Here is a 25,469-nt window from a genome sequence, read left to right on the forward strand (position 1 = left end):
TCCACCCCTTAGGTAAAGAATCTTACTCTAAGGAAAAATAGATCCTTTACTTGACTAATCATTGCTAAGAATAATGAAGGAGGCCCTGAATACTTGTCAGACCTGAGTACATTTTATGTCAAGTGTCAGTTGCAGGATGATGAAATTTGGAGTTAGCCATTTGTTTTTTTTCTGAACCGTAAAATTAGTATTGACTTCACCTAGAAGTTCTTTCTGGGTTTTGGATCCTCGTTGCAATATATTGAACCCAGACTTCAGGATTATAAATACACATGCTCATAAACCCATCCCTCTACACAAATCTACATGTGTGAATAGCATATATAAACATACACATATAGTCATTTATATTATTCTTGTCCCATTAACATGCCTATTTGTACTCCTCAATTTCCAAAGGACCCTTTCTTCTTGTTCAATGAACCTTTCAATCTTCTTTTTCGCTTCCAGCCATTTTTCTCATATGAAAAAACAAAAACCCATTGCTGTCAAGTTGATTCCAACTCATGACAACTCTGTGTGTATAGAGTAGAACTATACTCCATAGGGTTTTCAAGGCTGTGACCTTTTAGAAGCAGATGGCCAGGCCTTTCTTCCAGGGTACTCCTGGGTAGATTCTAACTGCCAACCTTTCAGTTAGAAGTTGATTTTTTAACTATTTGCATGACTTAGGGACTCCTTTTTCCCATATACCTGTTACTAATTGCCATTGAGTTGATTCTGACCCATCATGACCCTAGAGGACAAAGTAGAACTGCCCCTTAGGGTTTCCAAGGAACCGCTGGTGGATTTGAACTGCCGACCTTTTGGTTAGCAGCTGTATCCCTCAATCACTGTGCCACTGGGGCTCCTTTTCCCATATAGGAGTTTCCAAATATTCTCATTTTTTTCCATTTTCTTTAAGCCCCAAACTCTTAAGCATTTATTTTGCTGTTGATCTCAAATATGAGATCAAATGATCCAATGTAAGCATCTTCAGTTTTCCCTCTCTTCACCTTAGACCATTTGTAGAATATCACTCATCTTCTTTAGCTTCTTTTGTCAGAGATAAGTAGCTCCCCATTTCTCCAAACTTAATTTTTCTATTTTGTGCCTGTAATCCCCTCCCTCCTGACTGCTCCATAACCTTATAAGCAGTCTTTATAAATTGCTTTCTTGAAAGCCATTGTTTCTAAATCTAATGGCCTCTTCTCATCCATTCACTATTTCTGCAGATATTTGAGCTTGTACCACGTGCCAGACCTTATGATAAACGCTTAGGCAGGTAAATGAGAGACTGGGGGGTCAGAGTCTAGAGCAGGGATTGACAAACTTCTCCTGTAAAGGGACAGATAGTAAATATTTTAGGCTTTGTGGACCATGTGGACCATAACATCTCTTTTGCAACTACTCAGCTCTGAGGTTGTAGTGTGAAAACAGCCACAGTCAGTATGGAAATGAATGGATGTGGCTGTGTTCCAGTAAAACTTTATTTACAAAAACAGGCAGCAGGCTGGATTTGGCTTGTGGGCCATAGATTGCCCACCCTGGTCTAGCCCATAATCCTTTTGATCTACATATAATATTGATTACTCATTACCACCTGCTTTTGAAATTCCTTCTTTTGAGTTCTGGAAAGTCATAGTCTCTGGTACTCCTCCTACCTCTCTGAAAGCCCAATCTTTGTATCTTTTTTCTGCATTTATCTATTAGGTTAGTGTTTCTCAAAGTCCTGTTTTTGGTCCTTCCATTTGCCTTCTCTAAACTGCTTTGACAGTCTCTTCTTGTCTCGTCTGAGTTGCTCTCCATCCTGACAATTCTCCTGAATCCATTCCTGCACTCCTGTCTGCCTGTTGGATGTGTCTCTGCCCAGCTGAACCATCAGCACCTCACACTTTGTACAACTAAACATGAAGCCATTGTCATTTTCATCTTCCCAGCACATCTATTCTTTCTGTTTATGTATTTGATAAAGTTGTGATAACACATGTACCAGCATAGTATCCGGCACACAGGAGACAATCAATCAATGTTAATTCCCCTCTTAATAACATCAGCGTTTCTTTCACCTTGATCTGAAGCCTTGGAAATATCTTTGACCCCTTCTATTTTGCGCCACATCTAATAAGCTACTTAATTCTTTTCTTTTTTTCTACAATATTTCTTGTCTGACTTCTTTTCATTCTCACCACCATTTCCTAATTTAAAGCACTCATCAGTTAGGCGTTGCATTTTCCTGCACATAACAAAAACAAACTTGCATTAACCAAATTAGCTTAATCAAATGGGGGTTTTATATTCCTCATATGATACAAAGTCTGGAGGTAAGCAATTTGGGGTTTTTATGAAGGTTTTACAGTGACATCAGGGAACCGACTTTTATCTCTCCTCTCAAACATCTTTAGCAAGTAGCTTTTTTCCTCGTGCTTTTCACTCTGTGGTCATAAAATGAATATTCTATCTCCAGCATTGCATCTATATTCTGGGCAGGAAGAAGGGGAAGAGTGAAGGGTAAAATACCAAAGAGCCAATCTTAACATGTCTTCCATGTTTTTAAAGGGTTTTCCCAGAAGCCCTGCCTATCAACTTCTGCTTACATCTAATTGGCTGGGATGTATCACATGGCCACTCCTAATTGCTGCACTAAACACAGTTTGGGCTCTTTTAGGAAGAAAGAGAAGATTATTTTATTAGGAAGAAAGAGGATGAATATTGGGCAGGAACCACCAGTGTCTCCCTTACTCCCATTTATCACCCTCTTTTTTATAACAGCTCCAATCCATCCTCCCACCTCCTCTCTGTCTCTTCCTTAACCCATTTCATACACTGTTGCCAGACAGTCATCTCAGAACTTGGCTTTTAATTCATCGTGCCACTTTTAAGAGGTTACCATTATTTCCAAATAGAAGTCTGAAGTTCTTGGTTTGGTCTTTAAAACTCTCCATAGTGTGGCTCCAAATAATCCCCTAAACTGGAGTTCTAGCCCTCCTTTCCACACGCTTTGCACTCCAACACAAACAGGTTTATTGTGTTAACCTCAAGCATTCCTTCTTGTCTTTTCTCAGGCTGTTCCCAACCCTTTATTTCATCCTACATGTTCAAACCCTCACATCCTTCCAGACCTAGGTCAAATGCCACCTCCTCAATTCAGCTCTTCCCGATCCTCCTATCTATACGTCTCTTAAATACCAAACCAAAAACTCGTTGCTGTTGAGTCGATTATGGCTCACAGCCACCTTACAGATCCAAAAACCAAAACTCATTGCCGTCAAGTCGATTCCAACTCCTAACGACCCTATAGAAAGAAAGAAAGAAAACCAAAAACGTTGCCATCGAGTCGATTCCAACTCATAGCGGCCCTACAGGACAGAGTAGAACTGCCCCATAAGGTTTCCAAGGAGCGCTTGGTGGATACGAACTCCCTTCTGTTAGGGGTTTTAAAGTCTTCTTACGTCCCTTGCTAGAGAGCAAGTTCCTCACAGGATCTTTGTTATAGTTAACAGTTTATTTCACTTCTCTGCAAAAGTTATCATTGAGACTTAGTAGATGAGTGAGTGAATCTCCCTACCAGGACTGTCAATTGAACTTTGTTAAAAGCTAACATTTATTGTGTATCTACTATGTGTCAGGTACTAAGTGCTTTATATGTAATAACTCATTTAATTTCCCAACAATCTTACGAAGCAGCTTCCCTTAAAAACTTACGTTTTACAGATAAGGAAACTGAGGCATAGAGTGGTTAAGTAATTTGCACAAGATCATGCAGCCTCTAAGTAGCAAAGCTTAGATTTTGCACCAGGCGGTCATATTCCAAAGCCATGTTATTAACTACGGTGCTATTCTGCCTCTCACTAGAGAAAAACACCAAGAAATCTGAGATATTCAGAAGACTTCTCTCCTGACAACGTGAAGCCCTCTGGGCAAGTGACTGCCTGTCTTGGGAGTAGGCTTACCTTCCTTGGGGAGAAGGGGAGGTCCTGGATCAGGAATCCAGAGCTAAGATCAGGCCAAGGGTTGACAGGAAAGCTTTGCTATTGGCACAGCCACACTTTAAGGCTCTGACACACTGCTGGTATGTAAGAGTTTTCTATCACCAAAAAGAAATATAGTAAGAAAAGGAAGAATGGGATTGCGGACTGTTTGCTTTTTAAGAAAATAAGTGAACTCCACTCAGTGCTTGCTAAGTGGAGGACTTTGTCAGGACTTTGCATGTAGCAAAATATTCTAAGAGAAAACTGAAGACTGTGACATCCTTCTTACCTATGGGAGATTAGTCACCCTGTAAAACTTTCATCTAATTTTATGGAAAATAAAGGTAGGGCATTGGTGGGTGTGGCAGAGTTCTCACCAGGCATGCTGGGAGCCTCAGGCTCCTTTAAGCCCAGCTGCCTCCCAGTTGGCAGCCCCTGTTAAGGATAACCAACTGCTTGGAAACCCTAGTGGCGTAATGGTTAAGAGCTACAGCTGCTAACCAAAAGTTTGGCAGTTCAGATCCCCCAGGCGCTCGTTGGAAACCCTATGGGGCAGTTCTACTCTGTCCTGTAGGGTCACTATGAGTTGGAATCGACTCGACGGCAGTGGGTTCGGTTTTTGGTTTTGGTTCCTGCATTTCTTTGTTGATTGATGGGAACAAAATTTTACCCTGGGACTTGCCATTCTTCTCCAGGATGGGGTCTGGGTTGGGTCTGGTGATAAACAAAGTCAAGGCTGTAACTTTAACTAGCTTCTTCCTTAAACAGTACCACCTGTTGCAGTCTGTCAATTCACTCCATCTTGCTCAAAGGCAGCAGATGCCGTGGGCATTGTCTCTGTTGTATGAAGGGGAAGTGGGTGTCTGGCTTCTTCAGAGGAGGGGGAGTTGTCTTCTCCAAAAAAGGATTGGATGATCATATCTCAACGTTATATGCTCCATGGCTCTAACTCCTGGGAACACCTGGAAGACTGAGGCTTGGCAGGTTTCTGCCACTAAAATAGCTCCTGACAGTCATTCACAATTTAGTATATATGATTGGAGCTGTACTCGTCAGATGAAAATAGTCTGCTTCTGTAGCAAACAATGCCCAAGAGCATTTAGATATTATGGATTTTTATAACAATTTTTATTTGTTTTGTCTTACTACAAAAGTAACATACACCCAGAAAACAGAAAAAAAATTAGGGAGTACAAATTTAGGAGATACAAATAGAAATAAACAAAGGGATTTTAAAGAATCCCATAACTCAGAGATGACTATTTCAAATATTTTTTTTAATATGCATAAAAATGGGATCCACTACCCATCTGTCAGTTTTTCATACTGTAGTGGCTTTGCATGTTGCTATGATGATGCTAGAAGCTATGCCACCGGTATTTCAAATACTAGCAGGGCCACCCATGGTGGACAGGTTCCAGCAGAGCTTCCAGACTAAGACTAGGAAGAAAGGCCTGGCAATCTAATTCCAAAAATTAGACAAGGAAAGCCCTATGGATCACAAGAGAATACTGTCTGATATAGTGCTGGAAGATGAGCTTCCTAGGTTGGAGGATGATGAAGATGATGCAGAAACAGGCAATGTTTTGTCCTTAGACATAAGGTTGCCATGAGTCAGAGCCTGCTTGATGGCAACTAACAACATAAAATGGGATAATTCTATTTTACCTGCTTTTTTAACTTAATAATATATCACAAACATTTATATCATGAAATGTTTTATGTAGCATTGATAATTTTCTGAGTAGGGATTACATTCACATGGGACATATATATATGAAGGCATCAGTGAAAAGCTTTGCTCCCACTCAATCTTCCATCCACCTAGTTCTTCCCCTCCACACCCCATAGGTAGCTACCTCTTTGATTAGTTTTTTGAATATCTTTTCAGAGTTTCTTTATTTCAGAGCAAATTTAAATATGTGTTCTTATTCCCCCTACAACTTTTACACAAAAAAGTAGCATTCTGTACGTACTTCTGTGCCTTGCTTTTCTTACTAACAGTCTTTCGCCTCTTTTTGCACCACTGACAATTGGCTGAATTATTGTTATATTGCCTGATTGTAGTGTATATTATTTAACTAATTTCCCATTTTTTTTGATATTTTTAGATATCCAAAAATAGCCTGATACATATATCTTTGTATGTAACCCAGGATACATTATTTGAAATTGTTTGCTGGGCTTTTGCTTCATGTTTCCAAATTGTTCCGGAAAGGTTATGTCACTTTACACTTTTCCCAGCAAGGGTGGCCAGTAGGTAAAAAGGGGAAATAGTGAAAAAAGGCTATTTGTAACGGTGAAGTTTTGAATATTATATACAAGAAAAAATCAGAACAGAAAAGCAGTGGTGGATGGTGCAGGAGAGGGATTCAGTGTGAGGTGGTTGGCTATACTTGAAAGAACATATTGGAACTGGACTGAGACGTGAGTTCTGCTGCCTCCGACAGGAGATCTGAGATAAGCCAGTAAGGTCTTTGAGTCTGTTTTCTCATCATCGGAAAAGCAGGGAGTGCTTACTTAGTTTCTTTGGGGCCCCTTTTGTTCCAAAAGGATTTAAGAAGATAAAACACAGGGGAGTCTTTTCCAACTCTAAAATTCTTTAATTTTGTAACTGTGCCTTCATGTTCAGAGGAAATCGAATTTGGGCTTCCATGAATTGTGGTTGTGTTTTCAAGGGAACGCTCTTCCTCTTCCTAATGCTCTGGGTTTCTAATCTCTCTTCACTGCAGTAAATGCTGAGCTGGACTTCTCACTGACCACACAGAGCAGTCTCGGAACTTCCATAGGAAACCTTTCACAAAATCCAGTGAATCAGAGAGACTTCTGCCTGCATGGTTATATATATGTGTGTGCGTGTGGCTATATATGTGTGTGTGTGTGGTTATATATATGTGTATGGTGATATATATGTGTGTGTAGTTACATATGTGTGTGTAGTTATATATGTGTGTGTAGTTTATATGTGTATGTATTAATAAAAGAAAAAACCTCAGACATTTATTTTTAGATGATATAACATTAACCCGCAAGGACATTAAGAGACAATCATGTGACTCTGACTAATACCAAACTTGAGGTGGTGGCGGTGGTGGATTTGGCCCCTTGCAGTGTGGTGATACAACAGATGGCAGATAAGGAAGCTGAACTTCAGTTCAAAAACTGCCCCCCAATCAGGCCTTCCTGATGTGGCCTTCAGCCATCAGCCAGCTCACGCAGGCAAGTGCTTAGTTATTGGTCAGCTCAGCGCCAAAGCTATTTGTCATGAGAAGCTTCTCTGACTCCCCCAAGTGAGAACTTTGGTCACTGAGATAAGATTGGTCAAGAATAAATACCATGTCCAGTCAGTCATTTCCTTTCTTTCTCTACAGCAAGCAAACCAAAGAGGATCCAGGCACAAAGGAACTGGAAGCATTAATAGACACAATTCAGAAGCAACTGAAAGACTATTCATGTAAAGACAACATTCGTGAAGCATTTCAAGTTTATGACAAGGAAACTTCAGGATATGTGGACAGAGAGAAGTTCTTTAAAATCTGTGAATCTTTTAACATCCCAGTTGATGACTCCTTGGTTAAAGAGGTCAGTATAAGGAGCTGGTGATAGCAGAGGATGAGCACCACTCATTCACTCCCAAAGGCAATTGGATGTGTATTTCATTTTAATTGGGGAAGATTTAGGATGTTGAAGACAGATATCCTATTCTGATTATGATGTTTCCCCCTTGGTTTTAGCTTGTGCATCTTTTTTCTAATTGCTATCCCAGGGCAAGAAGCAAACATCTCTCTTTAAGGGGACATGGGGCTAGACAGCACAGAGTGGTTGTTCTACCCAAGGTGTCAGGGCTGAGGGAGGGCAGCAGAAGTGTTTCCGGAGAGGAACCGCCAAGGGAATGAGCAGGATAGGTGGTGGGATGCCTTTGGTGCCCTTTACAGCCAATGCCTAAGATAGCACATCAGCAGGGCTAGCACGGCGGAGCGTGACCACTGCCCAAGGCAGCGGTGTCTGCACGATAGGGGTAGCATGATCAGCTGCCAATGGAGGAAACAAACAGAAAACCAAACCCACTGCCATAGAGTTGATTCCGACTCAAGCAAGCTTATAGGACAGAATAGAACTGCCCCACAGGGTTTCTAAGGAGTGGCTGGTGGATTCCAACTGATGACCTTTTGATTAGCAGCTGATCTCTTAACCATTGTGCCACCATGGAAATTGTCCTTCTAGAATTTTCATGGGTGAGTTGAAGAGGGATTTTTGTGCCCCTTCCTCATTATAAACCCCTCTATTCAGGGTTTCCCCTGAAGTCAGAACAAAATCTCCCCACAGTTGCCAAGGACTCTGGCTTACTATCAGTGAGACATTCTCACGGATTAAAAATATTGAGATGTTGTAGAGTTTATTTAAAGATCTTTTGGGGAAAGGGGGTACTCATTTAGGGAAGGCGTTTGTTTAGAGCTAGAACGACTAGGTTGGAAGCTTTTCATAGATAGGAACATTAGCAAGGGATTGCAGGGGGTTTGGGGGAGGTAAATAAAGATGGAAGGGTATTTGTTGATGTGAGCCAAACACCAGTCTAGCATCCCAATCCTCAAACTGACAGCACGCCCAGCTTTTGATTCTCCAGTCATTCACGCCATCTGTGACCTGACATGGGAGGGTGGAGTGGCAGCAGTGGCAAGTGTGCTGGGAAAGGGGTGGGCTGGGCGCGTTTACACCTGTCACATAAAGAAAACGGCTGCAAGTCTGTTACTACTCACAGTTGTCTCAGCAGAGACAGTTTGACAAAACTAGATATTTCTATTAGTCTGTGATAACAGGAGCGCCTACTATTTTTTGAGTTTTACTCCACACAGACTAGGTGGAGGAAGTCTTGTATTTGCATCTAAAAACACTTAAAAGTGTTTTGAAAATGACAGTGCTCTTTAGAAATATGGATGTTAGTCCTGAAATCTTGGGCAGGCTGTTTACTCCTTCTGAGCATCCATCTCATTAGGTATAAGATGGGGATAGTCTCTGACCTACCTACCAGGTTCACAGGATCATTTCAGAATCAACTGAGGATATAAAACTCTGCACTGGTCCCAAATGCCTGGTGTCATGATGCATAAGTGTGCCCTGCAGTTGAGCTGAAGGCAGCCCTGCATGTCTGTCTCACCTGTTGCCTTTGCTCTCTTCTGCAGTTAATCAGGATATGCTCTCACGAAGAAGGCAAGATTAACTACTATAACTTTGTTCGTGCTTTCTCAAACTGAACTGGGCAATGAGAGATGAAAGATGAATATTTGAGGTTGGACCTACACTTTGAAATCTACCTTGTGCTCCTTGTAGAGGCATTTACTTCTTCTGAAGTTACGTTTCTCCTTTTTGTTTATATTTCACTACTACTGAAGACTAAATAAAATGGATCTTAGAGAATCTAAGAATGGTGCCTTCTTTAGAGGGGGTGCGCGTTAGGGGTGATGACTGATAAAGAGCAGCAGGAATGATAAAACTTGCTCCAAGCATTTTAAGTGTTGGAAATAAGCACCCAGTACTGGCTGTTGCTGCCAGCCAATTGCTACCCCCAGCCCCAGTAGTTCAGGGAAATATACCACAGATTGTTCAAAATGTGATTCTGGATCCATTAGTAAGTAGATCTATATTTTAAAAAATGAAGTAGAAAATGTCAGAGTGTGGTACACATAGTAGGGTATATATTATTTCATGAAATTTTTTTGTTTCAATTTTTGGTGCATTTGCGGAGTCATGATGTAAAATGTACTTCTTGATATGCGCTGTAGCTAAAAAAAAAAAGAAAAAAGGAAAATGCTGCTTTTAGAGAGTCTGACCTTGAGATAGGAAGGAAAGACTAGTAGCAGTTTCTGGTTATCTAATGAGCTCCGAGACCTTCTAGAACAAGTACTGCTCCTTATGGTTGAAATCAGGCACTATCTTCATCTTTATAAATGCTCTCTCACATTCCTCCTTGCTACCCAGCATGTATAAATGAGGAGGGAGTTCTATAGTTCTCAGAACTACTGGAGAACTTCCCTTGGTTTTTCCTTGTCTGATCTAATGAGCTGATCTAAGCCACCTATAATCAGCTTATCAAAAGAGCTAGAAATGTGTTATGTTGACTCCCTCTTTTCTGCCCTAGGGTGATATCTCCGGAAGAATTCTTTTTTTTTTGCCTCTGTGTGTGTTTTTGTTATTTTTTTTCCCCCAGTCACTCAACTATTTTTAAAAGGCTCATTTTCAAGTATTTAAAGTCCATTGCAGTCTAAAATAAAAATGCTAAGCTCTATCCTTAGAAGCAAGGATAGATGTGAGACTTCGTGTCACATACTTTGGACATGTTATCAGGAGGGATCAGTCCCTGGAGAAGGACATCATGCTTGGGAAAGCCAAGGGTCAGTGAAAGAGAGGAAGACCCTCAACAAGATGGATTGACACAGCGGCTACAACAATGGGCTCAAGCATAATAATCATGAGGATGGCACAGGACTGGGTAGTGTTCTGTTCTGTTGTACATGGGGTCGCTATGAGCTGGAACTGACTTGATGGCACCTAATCATAAGAACATTCTTCCTGCATAAGGAGCCCTTGTAGTACAACAGTTAATCACTTGACTACTAACTGAAGGGTTGGCAGTTTGAATGCACCCAGTGGCTCCAAGGGAGAAAGACCCGGTCATCTGCTTCCATAAAGATTACAGTCAAGAAAACCCAATGGGGCATATTTCTGCTCTATCACATGGGGTTGTGATGAGTCAGAACTCTACATATGGCACCCCAGTGACAACAACCTGCCCCAGCCTTGGAAGCCAGTCGTGGTGTGCGCGTATTGCACTCTCCAGTATTTCTCCATCACCTTTGCCTCCCCTGGAAGAGGAAAATTGGCAAAAGCTTTGGTCCCCTTCTCAGTAAGTCTTCCATGAATCCACACCAATCTGTTATGTAAGGAGGTGCTTGCCAATTTTTGTTGTCAGCTTTGGGGCTCAGCTAAAATGAGACATTAGGAAAAAGGCTCATTTAACATCCTTTTACCCACCCCTGCAAATTCAAGTGCTCAAAGCCCTGCTAACAGTTCTAACCATTCATCTCTTCTCCTTTTGTTCACAGATAAAATTTCCACTAGATAAAATACAGGTTTCTTTCTACTGAATGTAGTGGGGACTAGTATTAAAACATCAGCCTCACTGTAATTGTTATAAGAGTCTCAGAGAGAGCTGTCTTGAATAAGGTTGGCACCATTCAGGTATGTTCTTTAAGCTTGTTGTCCTACTCCTCACCTTGTACCCCACTTCCAAGTTTACCTAAGAGTGAGGAGTTGCTAAAAGCTTGCAAGCAGCCATCCAAAGCACGATGATTGGTCTCTATCTGCCTGGAGCAAGAGAGGAAGAAGGAGAGTCAGGACTAGGAAGAGGATATGGAATGTGTGGCTGATTGCCTCCTTTGCCATGAGACCAGAACTGGATAGTGCCTGACTACCATTATTGAACGTTTTGATTATAGATTCTATAGAAGCCTTACCAAAGGGGGAAAATGTAGAACAGAATTTCACATTCCCATAGACTCTAGGCTTTCTGGAGCTATGAGAGCTGGATAAACCCCTGAAACTATTGCCCTGAGATAATCTTTAAAACCTAAACCAAAAATATCCCCTGAAGTCTTCTTAAAACCAAATAGTAGTTCAGTTTAACTAGTAAAAAATGTCTGCTTTTGAGCATTATGGCCTTTTAAGATCTATATGGAATCAAAGTGAAAGATTAGATAGGAACCTAAGGGGGCAGTGAGTTTATGTTAGTGGGGGAGGAACAACTGAGAAAAGGAGGGTGAGAATGGTTGTACAACCCAAAGAATGCAATCAGTATCACTGATTTGTACATGTAGAAACTGTTGGTCTATGTTTTGCTCTATATATTCTCAACAACAAAATACAATTAAAAAGTAAATTGAAACCTTAAGAAAGCATGAAAGCATATTGGTAATTCTAAATAAATACTGCATTAAAAGGGAAAAAAAAGTGAGAAGTTGTGATGTGTTAGCACCATCACAAGGTATAAAAGCTGCTTCACAGAATACCAAAGCCAGCAGGCCATTGCTCTGGTGTCTGCACTCACTGCTCACATCTCTTAGTTTATACAAGGCCACCAACTGGTAGAAACAACCAAAGTCGGAAAAAATCGCTTTTCCTACTGAAATCCTAAATGGCAGCGCAGCCATTAAACGTCACTAATTACCTTATGCTAGAGTCACACCTGGTCCGCAGCTGGAGCCTTGGACTTAGGTGATGGAAGTGAGCTGAGCATTAGCCTGCAGCAGTTAATATGTGCGCAGAAGAGATGACCATCCCTACAAGCTGGCCCCCAGGGAGTTGAGACAGGAAAAGAAAATTAGCATCACTGTTAGCATTTAAGGAGCCCTGGTGGCGCAGTGGTAGAGAGCTACATGGAGCTACTACTGTTAACCAAAAGGTTGGCAGTTCAAATCCACCCGCCGCTGCTTGGAACCCTGATGGGGCAGTTTTACACTGTCTTATTGGGTCACTAGGGGTTGGAACTGACAGCAGTGGGTTTTTATTAGCACTTACAGTGGAGGCACACTAGAAGCTGCAGCTATTTGACCTAACTTAAAGATGTACGTACGACTGTTCAGAGTGGCTTATAGATATAGATACAGGGCTAGTAAAATCTGCCTTGTGGGTGAGTGAAGATTGACTGGGAGTCAGCCAGTACGCAGAACCCTGGCCTGTACCTGTCTGCAGCACCAGGGGACCTTGAAAATACTATCTGACTAGGGGTGCATCCTATCCATATCTGTATGCTTTGAGGGCACTTGAGACCAATGGGAATGGAAGACTTATCTAAATGCCATTTCTAGAGACTCAAAGGTCACTTGGGTGACTCCCGAAGGAAGAGCCTGTGGACACATAGGTATGAACATGTTCATTGAAAAAAAAAAAAATCAATTTATTGAATGGTTAATTTGGACCAGACTTAGTATTCACTATCTCAAAATCTCACCCCCTCCCAGAAAAAACAAAACAAAACAAAAAAAACCTGGGCCACAGATGAGCAAACGGACTGAGCAAGGTTAACTGCTGAAGGTCACCTAGCTTCTCATGGCAGAACAGGAATGAAACCCAAGTCTGAACCTTTAGTGAGTTAAATGCACCTTCAACTCAAGTAAATGCTTCCACTTTAATTCTCACACCCTGTAACTGCGCCCATCGTCAACAGCTCTCTCTCTAAAAATGGTTCTGGAAAATGCAGTGGAGCCTCCTGCGACAGCAAGCCATCAACTGACACCAACAATCCTCACTGCCCACCACTTCTACCAATACTTGGATGTCTTCCGTTTAGCACCAACACCAGTATTTGGTGGCGTTTACACACAAGCCAAACCCCTTTTCCAACAAGTCAAATGACCTCATAATACAGTTGGTATCAAGCATGGTATGCTTCCTTCTGGAGTTTCCTACCCGCCGACCTCATGTCAAGAAAACCACTTTCCAAAAAAGAAAAAAACCCTTTCCACTCTTAGAATTTACTGTTCTAGACTAAAAAATGATGTGTATTATCCAATCAATAGTAACTGACTCTCCATCCTTACTTTTGTATTCCCTAATTCCCGTGGTCACATCACCACAATGAACCAATATACCTCAAAAGATATACATGAAATGACTAACATGGTGAAAAACATTAAAAACAAGGGCTAAAACTGATGCAAACTCATTTTTCAAGGAAAGCAAATGTAAGCATCCAGATTAAAAAAAACATTATTATATAAAAGCATGCCAATGAATTATACCAAAGATGAAACTGATAATTCTATGCCTTTTATTCAGTTATTTCAGAAAATATTTGATGATCGTTTCTTTCAAAATGTACATTAAAAAAATCCATACAAAACTGTAATTTGTTTTAAAACCAGACAGAAACAGTGGAAAAAAGATTTTGAAAAAATTTCACCAAAAGTAAAAGACCCCCACAACCCTTTACATGAAAGCATAAATACGGCAGGTACAAATTTTCCTTGAGTTCCTTGTTGAAATTTGGTCCGTAACATGAACAGGCTAAAGTAGAACAACAAAAAGACAATTTGTCCACATTTGCATTATGAGTTGCTCAGGGCACCAGCAGCCTCAGCTCATCCTTCAGGTGTTTATCAAAAAAAAGAACTGAAAAATGAGGTTTATAGTCTCATCACAGAAACACTTGAATGTGTACCCACAAAACTGGCGGTATTTACGATCACAGCCAGATCCTACCAGGTGAACAGAGCCATCCGTGCATGACTGGTTCGGAAGAGAATCCCCTTCCTCTTCACGTGAACAAGAAAACTCTGGAATGCTTCTAGGCAGAGTGACGGTGACGCCACAGGCATCACAGCAGATCTCATTCCCAGATGCAGACTTCTTAATGCCCCATCATAAGGATGTTTTTCCTTTTCAACAAGTTTTAAAAAATATGTCTGGATTTATAAGAGGATGCTACATATTCTACTAGAGTGCCACGGAAACCCACCCAGGACCAGGAGAACGACAGCAACACAGGCAAAGTGCTGACATGTCTTCAGCAAGGAATGAAGACTACCCCTCCCACGGGTCCCATCTCTCCCCCAACTGCAGGGTGCTGCCAGGGACAGAAAGGCCTGCAGAGAAGACCACAAGCTGGGAGAGTTATTGCACAACCCGGAAGAGCGAGAAGAAGGCAGGGGAGAGAGGAGCTGCTGCGAGCACACGGGTGGGATCACTGATGTGGGAGCTAGAAATAGTTCTGCAATAGCCAGAGGTGGCCCACCGTCAAATGGGTATCTGTGAATTAACACTTGAGACTGGAAGGTAAAAGTAAACCTTCATAATACAAACTTTGGGTGGAATGGGAAGCAAAACAGAACAGAAGAGCTTATGACAAGGGCACCTTTTTTAATATGCAGGAGACTTGAAAGAGCACTTTTCACTGTGTGGGACCACAGACAGGGGGCTCAGTGCTGCTGGAAGCCTCTGCGTTTCCCTTAACAGGTAGCAGGTGCTTGAGGACGGGCCACCTCGCATGCTTCTGAAGCTACCCAGCCTGGCCAGAAGAGAAGTTAAACAAGAAAGGAGATAGAGAACACCAGACCCTAACACCATGGTAGGGGGAGGCTGAGACAAAACCGTCACAATATATGTCCCTTTTACATGTAACTGAACTGAGGTATAGAGCCCTCGACTGCCCATGACAAAGCCCTACAGCCCTGGAGCTGGGGGCTGGCCACGCAGTACAAGTGAAGGCTGGAAGACCACATGGCCAAGAAAGGCACTTCTTACAAAAAAAGAATAAAGACCTTAGGACAAAAACTCGGCAGGGGTTGCTGAGCACAAGAGGCTATACAGAGTTAAGTCTGAAGGCTTTTCTTTGTCCGAGCTCTGCTGATCCCAGAGACTCCATAAAAGAGGGAAACACCTAAGGAGCAGCGGTCTTTTTCAGGCTTCTGGGAGATGAAGTTAATATTCATGGAAGAAATAGGGTGTAGAGTGAGCAGTTGGCAAAGGTGACCACAGTGGACCAACCATGGGCCTGGAGGATTTAGGTTTGTTTTCAAATAATCTGACAGTTACCTAATTCTCCAGTAAGATTTGCTTAAAGGTTAAAGACCAGTAATCTTCAAAGTCCTCTCCTAAGGAACAGGGCTGTAAGCTAGTAAGGCAGAGTGAGGTAACAAAGACCACTCAGTCATCCCAACTCACAAGTCTTCAGCAAACTCTTGATTAGTAGAAATCAAAGTCCTTAGAAGATCAAGAATTGGAAGTTTTCTCACTTGTGACACTGAGGTCCTTAGGCAGAGAGGTTAGTTATATCCAGACTTCCCTACCTTCTCTCAGTCCATGCACAGGAAAAGCAGACCAGGGAGGCCAACCGTATAAAGGAAATCTAAACCAAGGCCATCCCCAGCCACCTGGTGGTTGGCAAGCCTCTTTTAATTAAAAAAAAAATAAAAACTTCACGGAATAGAATAATTTCATGTGTGGAATCTCTGTCACTACCCCTTATTTCCCACTTAGAAAAAAAAGTTCAAAGGATATTGAGGAAGGAGGTCCCAACAGAAAACCTAGAAACAAACACCCAACCCAGGCTTCACGGGTTTTCAGGGTTCAAGAGATCCAGTCAGGAGAAGCATCTGAAAAGCTGGCCAGAGCAACAGATGTCTACTTTGGTTTCTTAAATGTTGGTAAATTCTGCCTCAGGACAGAAACGAAAAATGCTCCCAGCAACCATTTAGGTCTGGTGGCCCAGACACACACAGGGTTAGGATTGCTTAGACTGGGAGAGAAGCTACTCTCCTTCTGGCTCAGTCTGATACCCTTTTCCCCCAAACCATCTATTTAGGCTTGAGTAACTGTGGTAGTCTGCTTCTGTAAAGACTTACAGCCTTGGAAACCCTATGGGGCAGTTCTACTCTGTCCTATAGGGCTGCTATGAGTCAGAACTGACTCGATGGCAGTGGGTTAGTTTCTAGCTTCCTCCTACCTTCAAAAGGGAACACATGTAACAGTAATAGTGCAGCTATCAGAGCCTTGGATGGTAAAAGTAACTCACCCCATCATGAAGCCTCTAAGGACAGGAATTGAGAGCAGGGACCCTCCATTCCCTCTCACCACTGCCATCTGCTTGGCTTCCCTGCGCATTTGTACCAGTCAGAGAGAAAGGCAGCAGCTGCTGAGGTAGATTAGCATCTATTCTGCTCTTGGCGGATGGTGGGGGCCAGGCCTCTCAGACTTGGAGGTGTCTGGCAGGGCCTTCACAGGTGGTTTGGCACTCTGTTCAGGGGAGTGTGTGAAGCTGAAGAAAGTAGCCAAAGTGGCCAAATCAGGACAAGCCAGTCCAACAAGCTTACTCAATGAAGTGGAACTGAGTTACCTCAGCCTCTGGCAACGTGGTTTGAGCCAACCAGCCAACGACTTGGCTCTGCTCTGAAATTAATGTGCCAGGGAGTCCCATCCCTGGGGTGACAAAGTGTCCCACAATTACCCTCTTGCCCCCTAATCATCCTTGAAGCCCAGGGTAATGAGATGCCTCTTTAACTCATGGCCTTAGGTTTTTCTTACATCGCGAAAAAGATTGTAACAGCCCACCTCAAACCCTAGTCCCTTAGGAAACAGAGCCTAGGTGACCCCAGCCATTAGGTTGGCAGCACCATATCCAAAGACACTACAACAGCAATGCCAGAAGTCTTAGGGAACATGAAGCTATGTCATCTCTGGCACCCAAGTGTCCTAGGGCAGAGCAACAAAAACCTACATGCATGAGAATGCAGCTGCTTGATGGCAGGACTTCAGGTGCTCTGGTCCCCACTATACCCCCAGCACCAGACACAGTGCAAACATGCCATGTGCATTTGCTGAAGGCACGATCAGCAGTTTAACCTGGGCTCACCTGAGAAGGTATTGTCTCCTGCAGGAAGCTGGTGAGACCCTGCGAAAGTCAGGCTGGAGAGAACTGGAGGGGCAGCTAGGCTGATGGTAGAGGAAGGTGGGCTGAGGAAGCTGCTGAACACTCCCTCCATTAGCAAGTACCAGGCAAGGCAGGGAGAAGGAACTCCATTACAACTTGCGTCAGTGCTGTCTGACTGAGATGGCTAAGGGGTTCTGGATCAGTCTATTTGACTAATATCAAACCTCCCTTTCACCAACTTTCTGCTTTGCAGGCCAGAGAAGTGTCAGGGAAGGTGAGAGAAAGATGGGAAAAATGTGTATTTTGGAAAATACTATCCCATTTCCTAAAGGCAATCAAAAGGAGCCAAGGGCATTTATCTTCCCATTTCTGCAACTTTATCCTGAAATAGGGGGATGAGGATCTACCATGGTGGCAGGAAACACATCCCTTAGTCACTGGTCAATTAAAGTCTATCTGTGATACAAGTGACTTGGAGAAGGGAAGCTAACTTGATGAAAAGACCCATCTCTCCCTTTTTGGTCAAAAATCCAAGGTTTGGTTTCTACTGCGATGCCCCCAGGATATCAATGGCACCAATATTCCTGTACCCACCAAGAACTGTTCCCTTTCACCTTGGCACAGAGTTCAGGAGTTCTTAATCGGGACCATTTAAAGCCTACCTCCCCTTCCGGATGTCCTTGAGAGGCACCATAGGAACTTGGTGACTTGTCTTTGAGTAGAGGGGAGGGAAAGAACACATGAGGGAAGGGGGCAAAGAGACTCCTGGGGACACCACGGTGTCTGCTCATCTAACCAGAAGGGTGTGAGCAAGTCCTGGTTTCCCAGTCTAAATGCTGTTGGCGTGCTCAACAAACATCAGCAAACGATACAACAATCCCAAAGGATACTTGACAAATGAGGCCAGAGGGCGAGTGGCCCAGGTGACCCTCCTCAGGGCACCAAGGGTCTAGTGTGGGGCTGGGGTCTTTGAGGCTTAGTGTTCTTGCAACAAGAGATGAAGTCAAGGCAGCAAATGTGGCCCCTGACACACCTGGTGGGCTCTGGGGTTTAGGACCAGCAGATCCCGGTCAGGCATATTAACTGCTGTTTGGTTTGGTTTTGAATGCTGGTGAATTGGTTGAAAAAGCAACTGCAGCTGAGGCTGCTAAAGAAAGGCCTAGTTCATCAACTCCATCATTTCTGCCGCTGTTACCTTTCAGGAAGAGCCTGTTGCTCTGTATGCTTTGTTCTTGCTTTAGATAGTGGGAAGACTTGTCCTCCTCCAGTACTTCCCTGCCACAGCCATAGCAGGCTGGTTTCCACTCCAGGACCAGCCACTGGTAAGCTCTCTTGAGTCATGGGACCCAACACAGTTAACACCATCCTTCTGGACTGCATTGTCACGGCCCAGGGCCAAATGCCTTGGCATTTACAACCAGCACTGGCACTGCTATGCCTCAAGATGGTGCGTGCAGAGCTGGAATCACACATCTTGCCAGTTAATCAGCACCAAGGAGATTTATGTTCCAAGAGGGGTGGCCTCTCCTCTTCTTGCCTATCCACACGAGGGCCGCCAAGGGGCCTGCTCCTTGCCCCTGGGGGAGGCGCCTACCACCATGCTTCCAGATTCTGGCAGGTCCTGGGAACTGAAGCTGGGTGTCAGGTGGACAGTATTGCAATCTTAGCTCCCTCCCATTGTAAAAATCAGACACAGAAAAATTGCACAATAAAGTAAAATTAACAAAAAGAGAAAGAAGTAGCTGTGAAGGAAGAGAAAAAGGAGGCAAGAAGCAAGATGACCATGAGAACCTTGGCTTCTAGAAAACCCAACACAGGACAAAGGTGAGGACATGAGGTGGCTTGAGGGAGAGAAGGAGGAAGATTTTTGGTTTTATTGAGAATGGTTTATGGAAGAATAAGGAAGAGAAAGCAAAGGAGTAAGAAAGAGAAAAGCCCCGTTTAGAGACAGGCATCTGCTGTTTGAGATGGAGCATCACAAGCAGGCAGGAGGAGGCAGCGATGAGGCTGGGCTCCTGGCCTCCCTGCGGGGCCCCCACCAAAAGGATTCCTGTTCGCAGTGCTTTGGCCTTAAGGAGACTTGAGTTTCTTAGTCCGTGGGGAGGTTCCATTTTCTGCTTTCACCACTCCATTTTCATGGTAACCTGGAAGTGGAGGGAGACAAACACATGGTGTTTCTGCTGGGCCGGGAGCAAGAGAGGAGAACAGGGCAGGGGCCTTGCCGATGAGGGGGCCAGCCAGCATTACCACTGCACACAGGACTAGCCAAAGGGGACACTGGGCTGCAGGTTCCAAAGTCAGGAGAAAATCACAGACAGCTTTCAGCTTTCCCCAGCATCCTGCTACAAATGGCCCAGTTTGAAGTGCTGGGTCTCTGACTGCCCTTTGTTGGGAGGGGGCTGGGATGACACACACTAACCCAGGGACAGGCAAAGGCCTGCCTGTGCAGGCCTGAGGCTGGGCTGGATACTCGTTGAAATCACTTCGCTGCTGCTAATGTCCTCACTTCCTCTCAGACCCCCTGCAGGGCACCAGCCATTTCAGCAACATCTCACAGGAACGGGGAGATGGAGGGAGGGGGTACAAAAGGCTGTGGGAGAGGCTGTGGGACAAGGCCTTCCTCAGACACCTGCCACGCCTCTGACAGAAAAATCGTGATATCCCTATTGTTGTTAAATGTACCTCCTCCTGCTTTCTCAAAGCTGAGGCAGCAGGCCTGCTTGTGGCCTCACAGACCACCCCAGACCAGGCCTGCTGCCTCGTCACACCCAGTCCCCTACACGTGCCTGGTTCAAATACACACAAGCCCCTGCCAAGCAGGCTGCTGCCTCGTCACACCCAACCCTGCACGTGTCTGGTTCAAACACACCCAAGCCTTTGCCAAGCAGGCTGCCGCCTAGAGAGAGGCAGGTGAGTCAGACCCAGATCCTGGTGCAGACAAGTCCCCGGGCTGGAGAAAGCACAGGGCTGCCAGTGCCCTGGGAGCAGGTGGCAGGGAACAAAGGAGAAGTAAGTGTCCCACCCCTGCTGCCCACCTAGCGCTCTGTCACCTTGAGTTATTCCTGAAGACAGAGGAGGAGCCAGCAACCTGGGAGGCAGGGGCAGGCTGAGATTCAGAGCAGGAGGGCAGGTGAGGACAGAGCCTGCCACGTGGAGGGCAGGCAGCAGCAGCAGCAGCTGAACTGGGCTGGGGTCCAAAAGCCACCTCGAGGACAAGCTTCCCGCCAGAGCTCCCCACCTAGCTTCTGTCCTGCCGCATGGTGGTGAGGAGGCCACCCAGTTGAGTTAGGCCAGCCCTGCCCACAATCTGTCCCTGGCCCAAGCCCAGCCACGTGCCAGTTAGGGCCTGGCAGGAGCCGAGGAGCCCCAGGCCCAGGGGAGGGAGTCAGGAAGGAGGAGCCAGCAGGACTTGTCAGACTCCCTCTGGAGAGAGCCCAGGGAGCCACTCAGGCCTAGCTCCTCCCCACCTACCCCAGAGAGATGTCACCCACCCACTCACCCACTATCTGGCTGAAGGTCCTGGCACTCACCAGATTCCCTCTTGACGAGCCTGGCTGGTAGTCTGGGGGCAGCTGGGACTCTCCGCTTGGCACTCTGCTCATTCCAGTATTCCCGCCAGTGCCGCAACTGGGAGTGGATGAAGCGCCACATGAGCCAGGCCTGGGCAGCACACACCAGCAGCAGCATGCACAGCCTGGAGGCGAGAGAGGGGAGGAGGCTTAGGGGCGGGCTTCGGCCCACAGCCCCGGGGGAGGAGACCTGGTCAGGAACCCTCGGCTTCTCCTCTTCCCTCACCACCACCATCAACAGGAAGAGTGCAAAGTTCAATGCTGACACCCACGGCAGTCCTTGTCTCTACCCTACAGAACTTTCAGGGGTGCTGTCCTGTTGCGGCTTGGGGAGATGGGCAAGGTCAAGGCCACAGACACATGCATGTCCAGTCCTCTATCATGCGACTCCCAAGCCTGGGTCGATCCATGTCTGTCTCTTTTTTGTACCCACAGCACAGAACATGGCTCATGTAAGTTCCATAAATATTGTTGTTGCTAGGTGCTGTCGAGTCGGTTCCGACTCATATTGACCCTATAGGACAGAGTAGAACTGCCCTGTAGTGTTTCCAAGGAGAGGCTGGAGGATTTGAACTGCCGACCTTTTTGGTTAGCAGCTGAGCTCTTAACCACTGCACCACTGAGGCTCGCCATAAATATGAGTGGAATTCAAATGAACTGAATGAGGATGCAGCTGACATCATTCGGCAAGGGCAGCTTTGCATCCTTTGTGCCACTTAAAAGCTGGGCAACCCTGGACAAGTCACAAACCCTCGTGGGCCTACAGGCTCATGAAACAGGTATATAACCGCTTCCTCACCGCCTCTCAGTGCTGGGGGCGGTCACCGAGAAACTACTGAAACATGGTTTTAAAGAGTCCAAGTGTGGCTGTAACAAGAGACTGAAGGTGAGAAACCTCCTGTGCCCTACAGAGCAGTGGATGAGGGTAAGGTGACTGATACTGGGACTAAGACCCAGACTGTAGTATGACCAGACCAAGGCCAGGGAGTGAAGAGGGTCTGGATGGAAGCGGAAAGGTGGTATCTCTTCTCCGGCTGAGCCCAATGTCCAGAGATTTCTAGCCAAATACCAACACGCAGAAGACTCAAGAGGCCGCCACCCTGACCCTCTGCAAAGCTGTGCAGAGTTCAGGAGGCTCCTGGCAGCACTGGGGGAGCCCTGACTCATCATCTCAGGCTTCTGTCCCACTCACCTGCAAAGCAAGGTGTTAAAGTTGCCTTTCTCAGGGTCAAACGCCTGGTTTTCCATGCGAGCCAGTCCGAAGCCAATGGCCAGCACAGCAAGAGTGAGGATGAAGAGTCGGGTGACCCCAAACACAGCAGCCCAGGCACTAAACCTGCTCCCAGAGGCAGAAAAGGGAGGTCAACCTTGAGGACTGTGAGGGCACCTTTACCCACATCTCCAGAAGCAACCCCAAGCGAGGGGAGAACTCAAGGGTGGCCTAGGAAGGTGCTAGAGGGTACAAGATATCTAGAAAAAGATGCTCCAGGAAAAAAATAACCTCAAGGCATCTCCTGCAGGGAAGTGAGCCATTCACACCCAGGGCAGGGCCCTCAGGTCAGCCCTGCCTCACGGAGGCCTGGCCCTGCCTCAGAGCCACTTACAGCTTCTCGTTGTTTTCATCTGCGAAGTAGAAGAGTCGAGCCATGTGGAAGAGGAACTCAGTTGAGTACTGCAGGAGCAGTAAGATCAGGCCCAGGCGGCTCAGGCTGGGGAGAGAAAGACCAGCCTTACATTTCTCCAAAGATGCTGTGACTTGGCTGCCCTGGGCCTGGCTTGCTTTCCACTCCCACTTTCCCTGGCTGGCCCTGTCTCCTCCTTTAGGATGTGACTTAGCTGTCACGCCTTTAAGCATTTTTCCTACTATCGACCCCCTGGTCTTTCACCTGTCCTGTCAGGGTCAGGCACCCCCACCTGCTCCCATAGAGAACCCGGTTTAGGCTCTTCACAGCACGTATCACCTTGCATTCACTGTTCTACCCCCATCACCTAGCCCAGGACCAAGCACATAAAAGGTGCTCAGAACAAGCTTGCTGGACTTTTATGTAGAAATAAAAGGGGTTCTCATCGTTTGACTTTTCATTACCCAAGTCTTCACAGCTAAGAGGCACACGGGAAAGCAAAACTCAACACCATGCAAAAATATCTGCTACCAAACTGACCTCTTAAAAATCAGCAACACTCAGCCATTCCCTCTGCTTAATTCTAGGCATGACTTTGTGATTCACTGAATGGGCATCAAGAGAATAACATAAAAACTACCCAATGTCTTCATCATGGCCTACAAGATCCAACATGATCTGACCCATGACCTCATCTCAAAATCCATTCTCTATATTCCAGCCACACTGTGGCTTCTATGCTTATTCCTACCTCAGGGCCTTTGCACCTACTGTTCTGTCTGCCTGCACAGCTTTTACCACAGATCTTCACGGGCCTTGCTCTTGTCATTCAGACCTCAGAGACGCATTATCTCATCACACTAAAGGTGCCAAATAGACAAGTCACTCCATTACATTCCCCTGCTTTATTTTCTTCATAGTACTTATTGCCACAGGAAACTCATTTATTTGTTTCCTTGCTTACAGTCTGATTCCTGCTAGAATGGAAGCCCCAGGAGAGCAGAGCCCTTGTCTGCCTTTGTCCAGAGGTATCTGCAGCTCTGAGAGCAGCACCTGGCCTGGAGGTGCTCAGGTGTGTGATGAGTGAATGAAAGACTTCAAAAGCCAAGCTCTCAACCAAAATGAGGCCCTGCATCATTCAGCATTTTAAAGCTCTGTCCTACTTGGGAAATCCTGCAACCAAAGGTCTCTCTTTTCCCCACATTCATTTCTAAAAACTAAAAGGACTTAGGGAAAAGGGGGTCATGCCCCCTGAACGATCCTGCTAGAGGCGGCTGCACCTTGCAATGGTGCTGGCCTGGTGGGAGCAAGCTGGGGGCGGTTGTGGAGCACCTGCGGCTCTCTGTTCTAGTCTCCCTCCAAAACCATGATTCACAGAACTCAGCCCAAACAGGGGACTCACCTGCCCTTCTCCTTCCCTGGGACACTCCGATGTAGAGAAAATGGACCTTAGAGTATCTCTCATCGTAGAGAAGGTGTTATGACAACACAGCAGCAGGAGGCCCCCCTTCCATGTGGTCCTGCACCTTATGTTCCCACCCTGGTCCTCCCCATACACTGCTGGGATGGCTGTGTGAGCTGGCTTCTTCAAATCCACCCTGCACAAACTCAGGGGACCGAAAAGCAGAAACAGCCCCACCACACACCCTTTACCCTGCAAAGGCCCCTCTAGGCACCCATTTTGCTCAAGCCTCCAGAGACAGGCCCTCTGGGAGGCAGGAGACCAGAGCTGGAGCGCTGCCTCCCTCCCTGTCTCCATCAGTCATTCTCATAGGATGCCTGCTGTGAGAGTGGGGGAGACAATGGGCCCCAGGACTTCCAGGCACCTCAGAAGAAAATTATACACAGCAAGTTCTCAAAAGGCCAGCGTAGAGAGAGTGCAGAGCATTTTCCTGTCCTGTAGCAATAATGCTCAAGAAGTCATCCAAATCAGCAATGACACATCTATTCATCAGATAGGATTCTTTTCATAAAAGAGACTCAAGGCTGAATACCACAGCAACTCTTTCAACTTCTAGAATAACAAGCAGCAAACTATGAAGTGGTGCCTGGTCTACTCTCCATTTCATCACAAATCGGAGGGAAGGGAGTTCCAGGGCCAGGAGCTCTAGCAGCATCCACTCCTGGGCGCCAAGGGGTAGGAGCCCAGCTTTGAGCTGCTTCAAACTGCAAAACCAGGTTCAAGTGCCACCATCTCTCAGAAGCCTTTCCTGGTTCTCTCAGGTTCAGGTGGTCACTCTTCTGGGCTATAAGAGCATATGATGCATATCGTGTTATAATTCTTATCATATCAAACTGCCCTTATCTGCATCTGTAACTGTCTCTCCTACCTGGCTGAGAATGAACCACTAAAGAGAATAGAATCCTCCATTAACCACCTTTGAATTCCCAGGTCTTAGCATGGTGCTTGGCACACAGCGGGCACCCAATATATGCCTGCTAAATTTTTTTTTAATGGAATGAATATGCAGATCAATCGCTGGACAGAAACAAGCAAGGAAATCTGGCCAGCCCCAGGGTCTCACTCACTTCAAGAGGTATGCACCAGCTATGTGGACCAGGTATAGGCAGATGTACTGGAGCTGACGAGGAATCTCCTCCTGGAGACAAAAGAACCAGACAGTAAATCTGCTTTCCCTAAATAAAGACGCAGCGGGTAGGGGAGGAGGGGCAGGGCAGAGGAAGGAGGAAGGGCCAGGCTCCCCAATATCCCATAGTCCCATGCACAGGGCTGCTAAAAAGTCTGAGAGGGAGGTAGCAGCTTCAGGTCCAGGGTCACAGGGCAAGGTTTGTGTGGAGAAGGAAGAGACAGGGACTGGGGAGCAGGCTTTGGAAATAATTCATAAGGAACATATAAAAAAAGACCATGGGAGAAGCAAAAGCCTTTCCATCCACTATCTAGAATACT

At 45.5% G+C, this 25,469-nt stretch overlaps 2 protein-coding genes across 5 annotated transcripts in view; one reads left to right on the plus strand and one right to left on the minus strand.

Moving 5' to 3' along the window:
- The window catches only part of EFHC1 (EF-hand domain containing 1), a 59,076-nt gene extending 45,426 nt beyond the window's left edge, over positions 1–13,650 (plus strand). Inside the window, exons 9-10 of one of the 3 annotated variants that reach the window (XM_010587137.3) lie at positions 7,322–7,532; positions 9,131–13,650. In XM_010587137.3, the coding sequence (XP_010585439.1) occupies positions 7,322–7,532; positions 9,131–9,202 (283 nt within the window). In that variant the 3' untranslated portion in view covers positions 9,203–13,650. Of the gene's footprint in view, positions 1–6,682; positions 7,272–7,321; positions 7,533–9,130 lie in introns of those variants that run through there. The other 2 variants (XM_003404436.4, XM_064287339.1) reach the window with 2 other exon arrangements.
- Positions 13,651–13,756: 106 nt separating this feature from the next.
- TRAM2 (translocation associated membrane protein 2) overlaps positions 13,757–25,469 on the minus strand; it is an 87,504-nt gene continuing 75,791 nt past the window's right edge. The window contains exons 7-11 of one of the 2 annotated variants that reach the window (XM_003404435.3): positions 25,091–25,161; positions 22,544–22,648; positions 22,132–22,275; positions 20,901–21,064; positions 13,757–19,514 (exon numbers count right to left, since the gene is read on the minus strand). In XM_003404435.3, coding sequence (XP_003404483.1) covers positions 19,441–19,514; positions 20,901–21,064; positions 22,132–22,275; positions 22,544–22,648; positions 25,091–25,161 — 558 coding nt within the window. In that variant the 3' untranslated portion in view covers positions 13,757–19,440. The remainder of the gene's footprint in view (positions 19,515–20,900; positions 21,065–22,131; positions 22,276–22,543; positions 22,649–25,090; positions 25,162–25,469) is intronic. The other variant, XM_064287354.1, reaches the window with a different exon arrangement.

Source organism: Loxodonta africana, chromosome 1 (assembly GCF_030014295.1).
Source record: "Loxodonta africana isolate mLoxAfr1 chromosome 1, mLoxAfr1.hap2, whole genome shotgun sequence".
Lineage (NCBI taxonomy): Eukaryota > Metazoa > Chordata > Mammalia > Proboscidea > Elephantidae > Loxodonta > Loxodonta africana.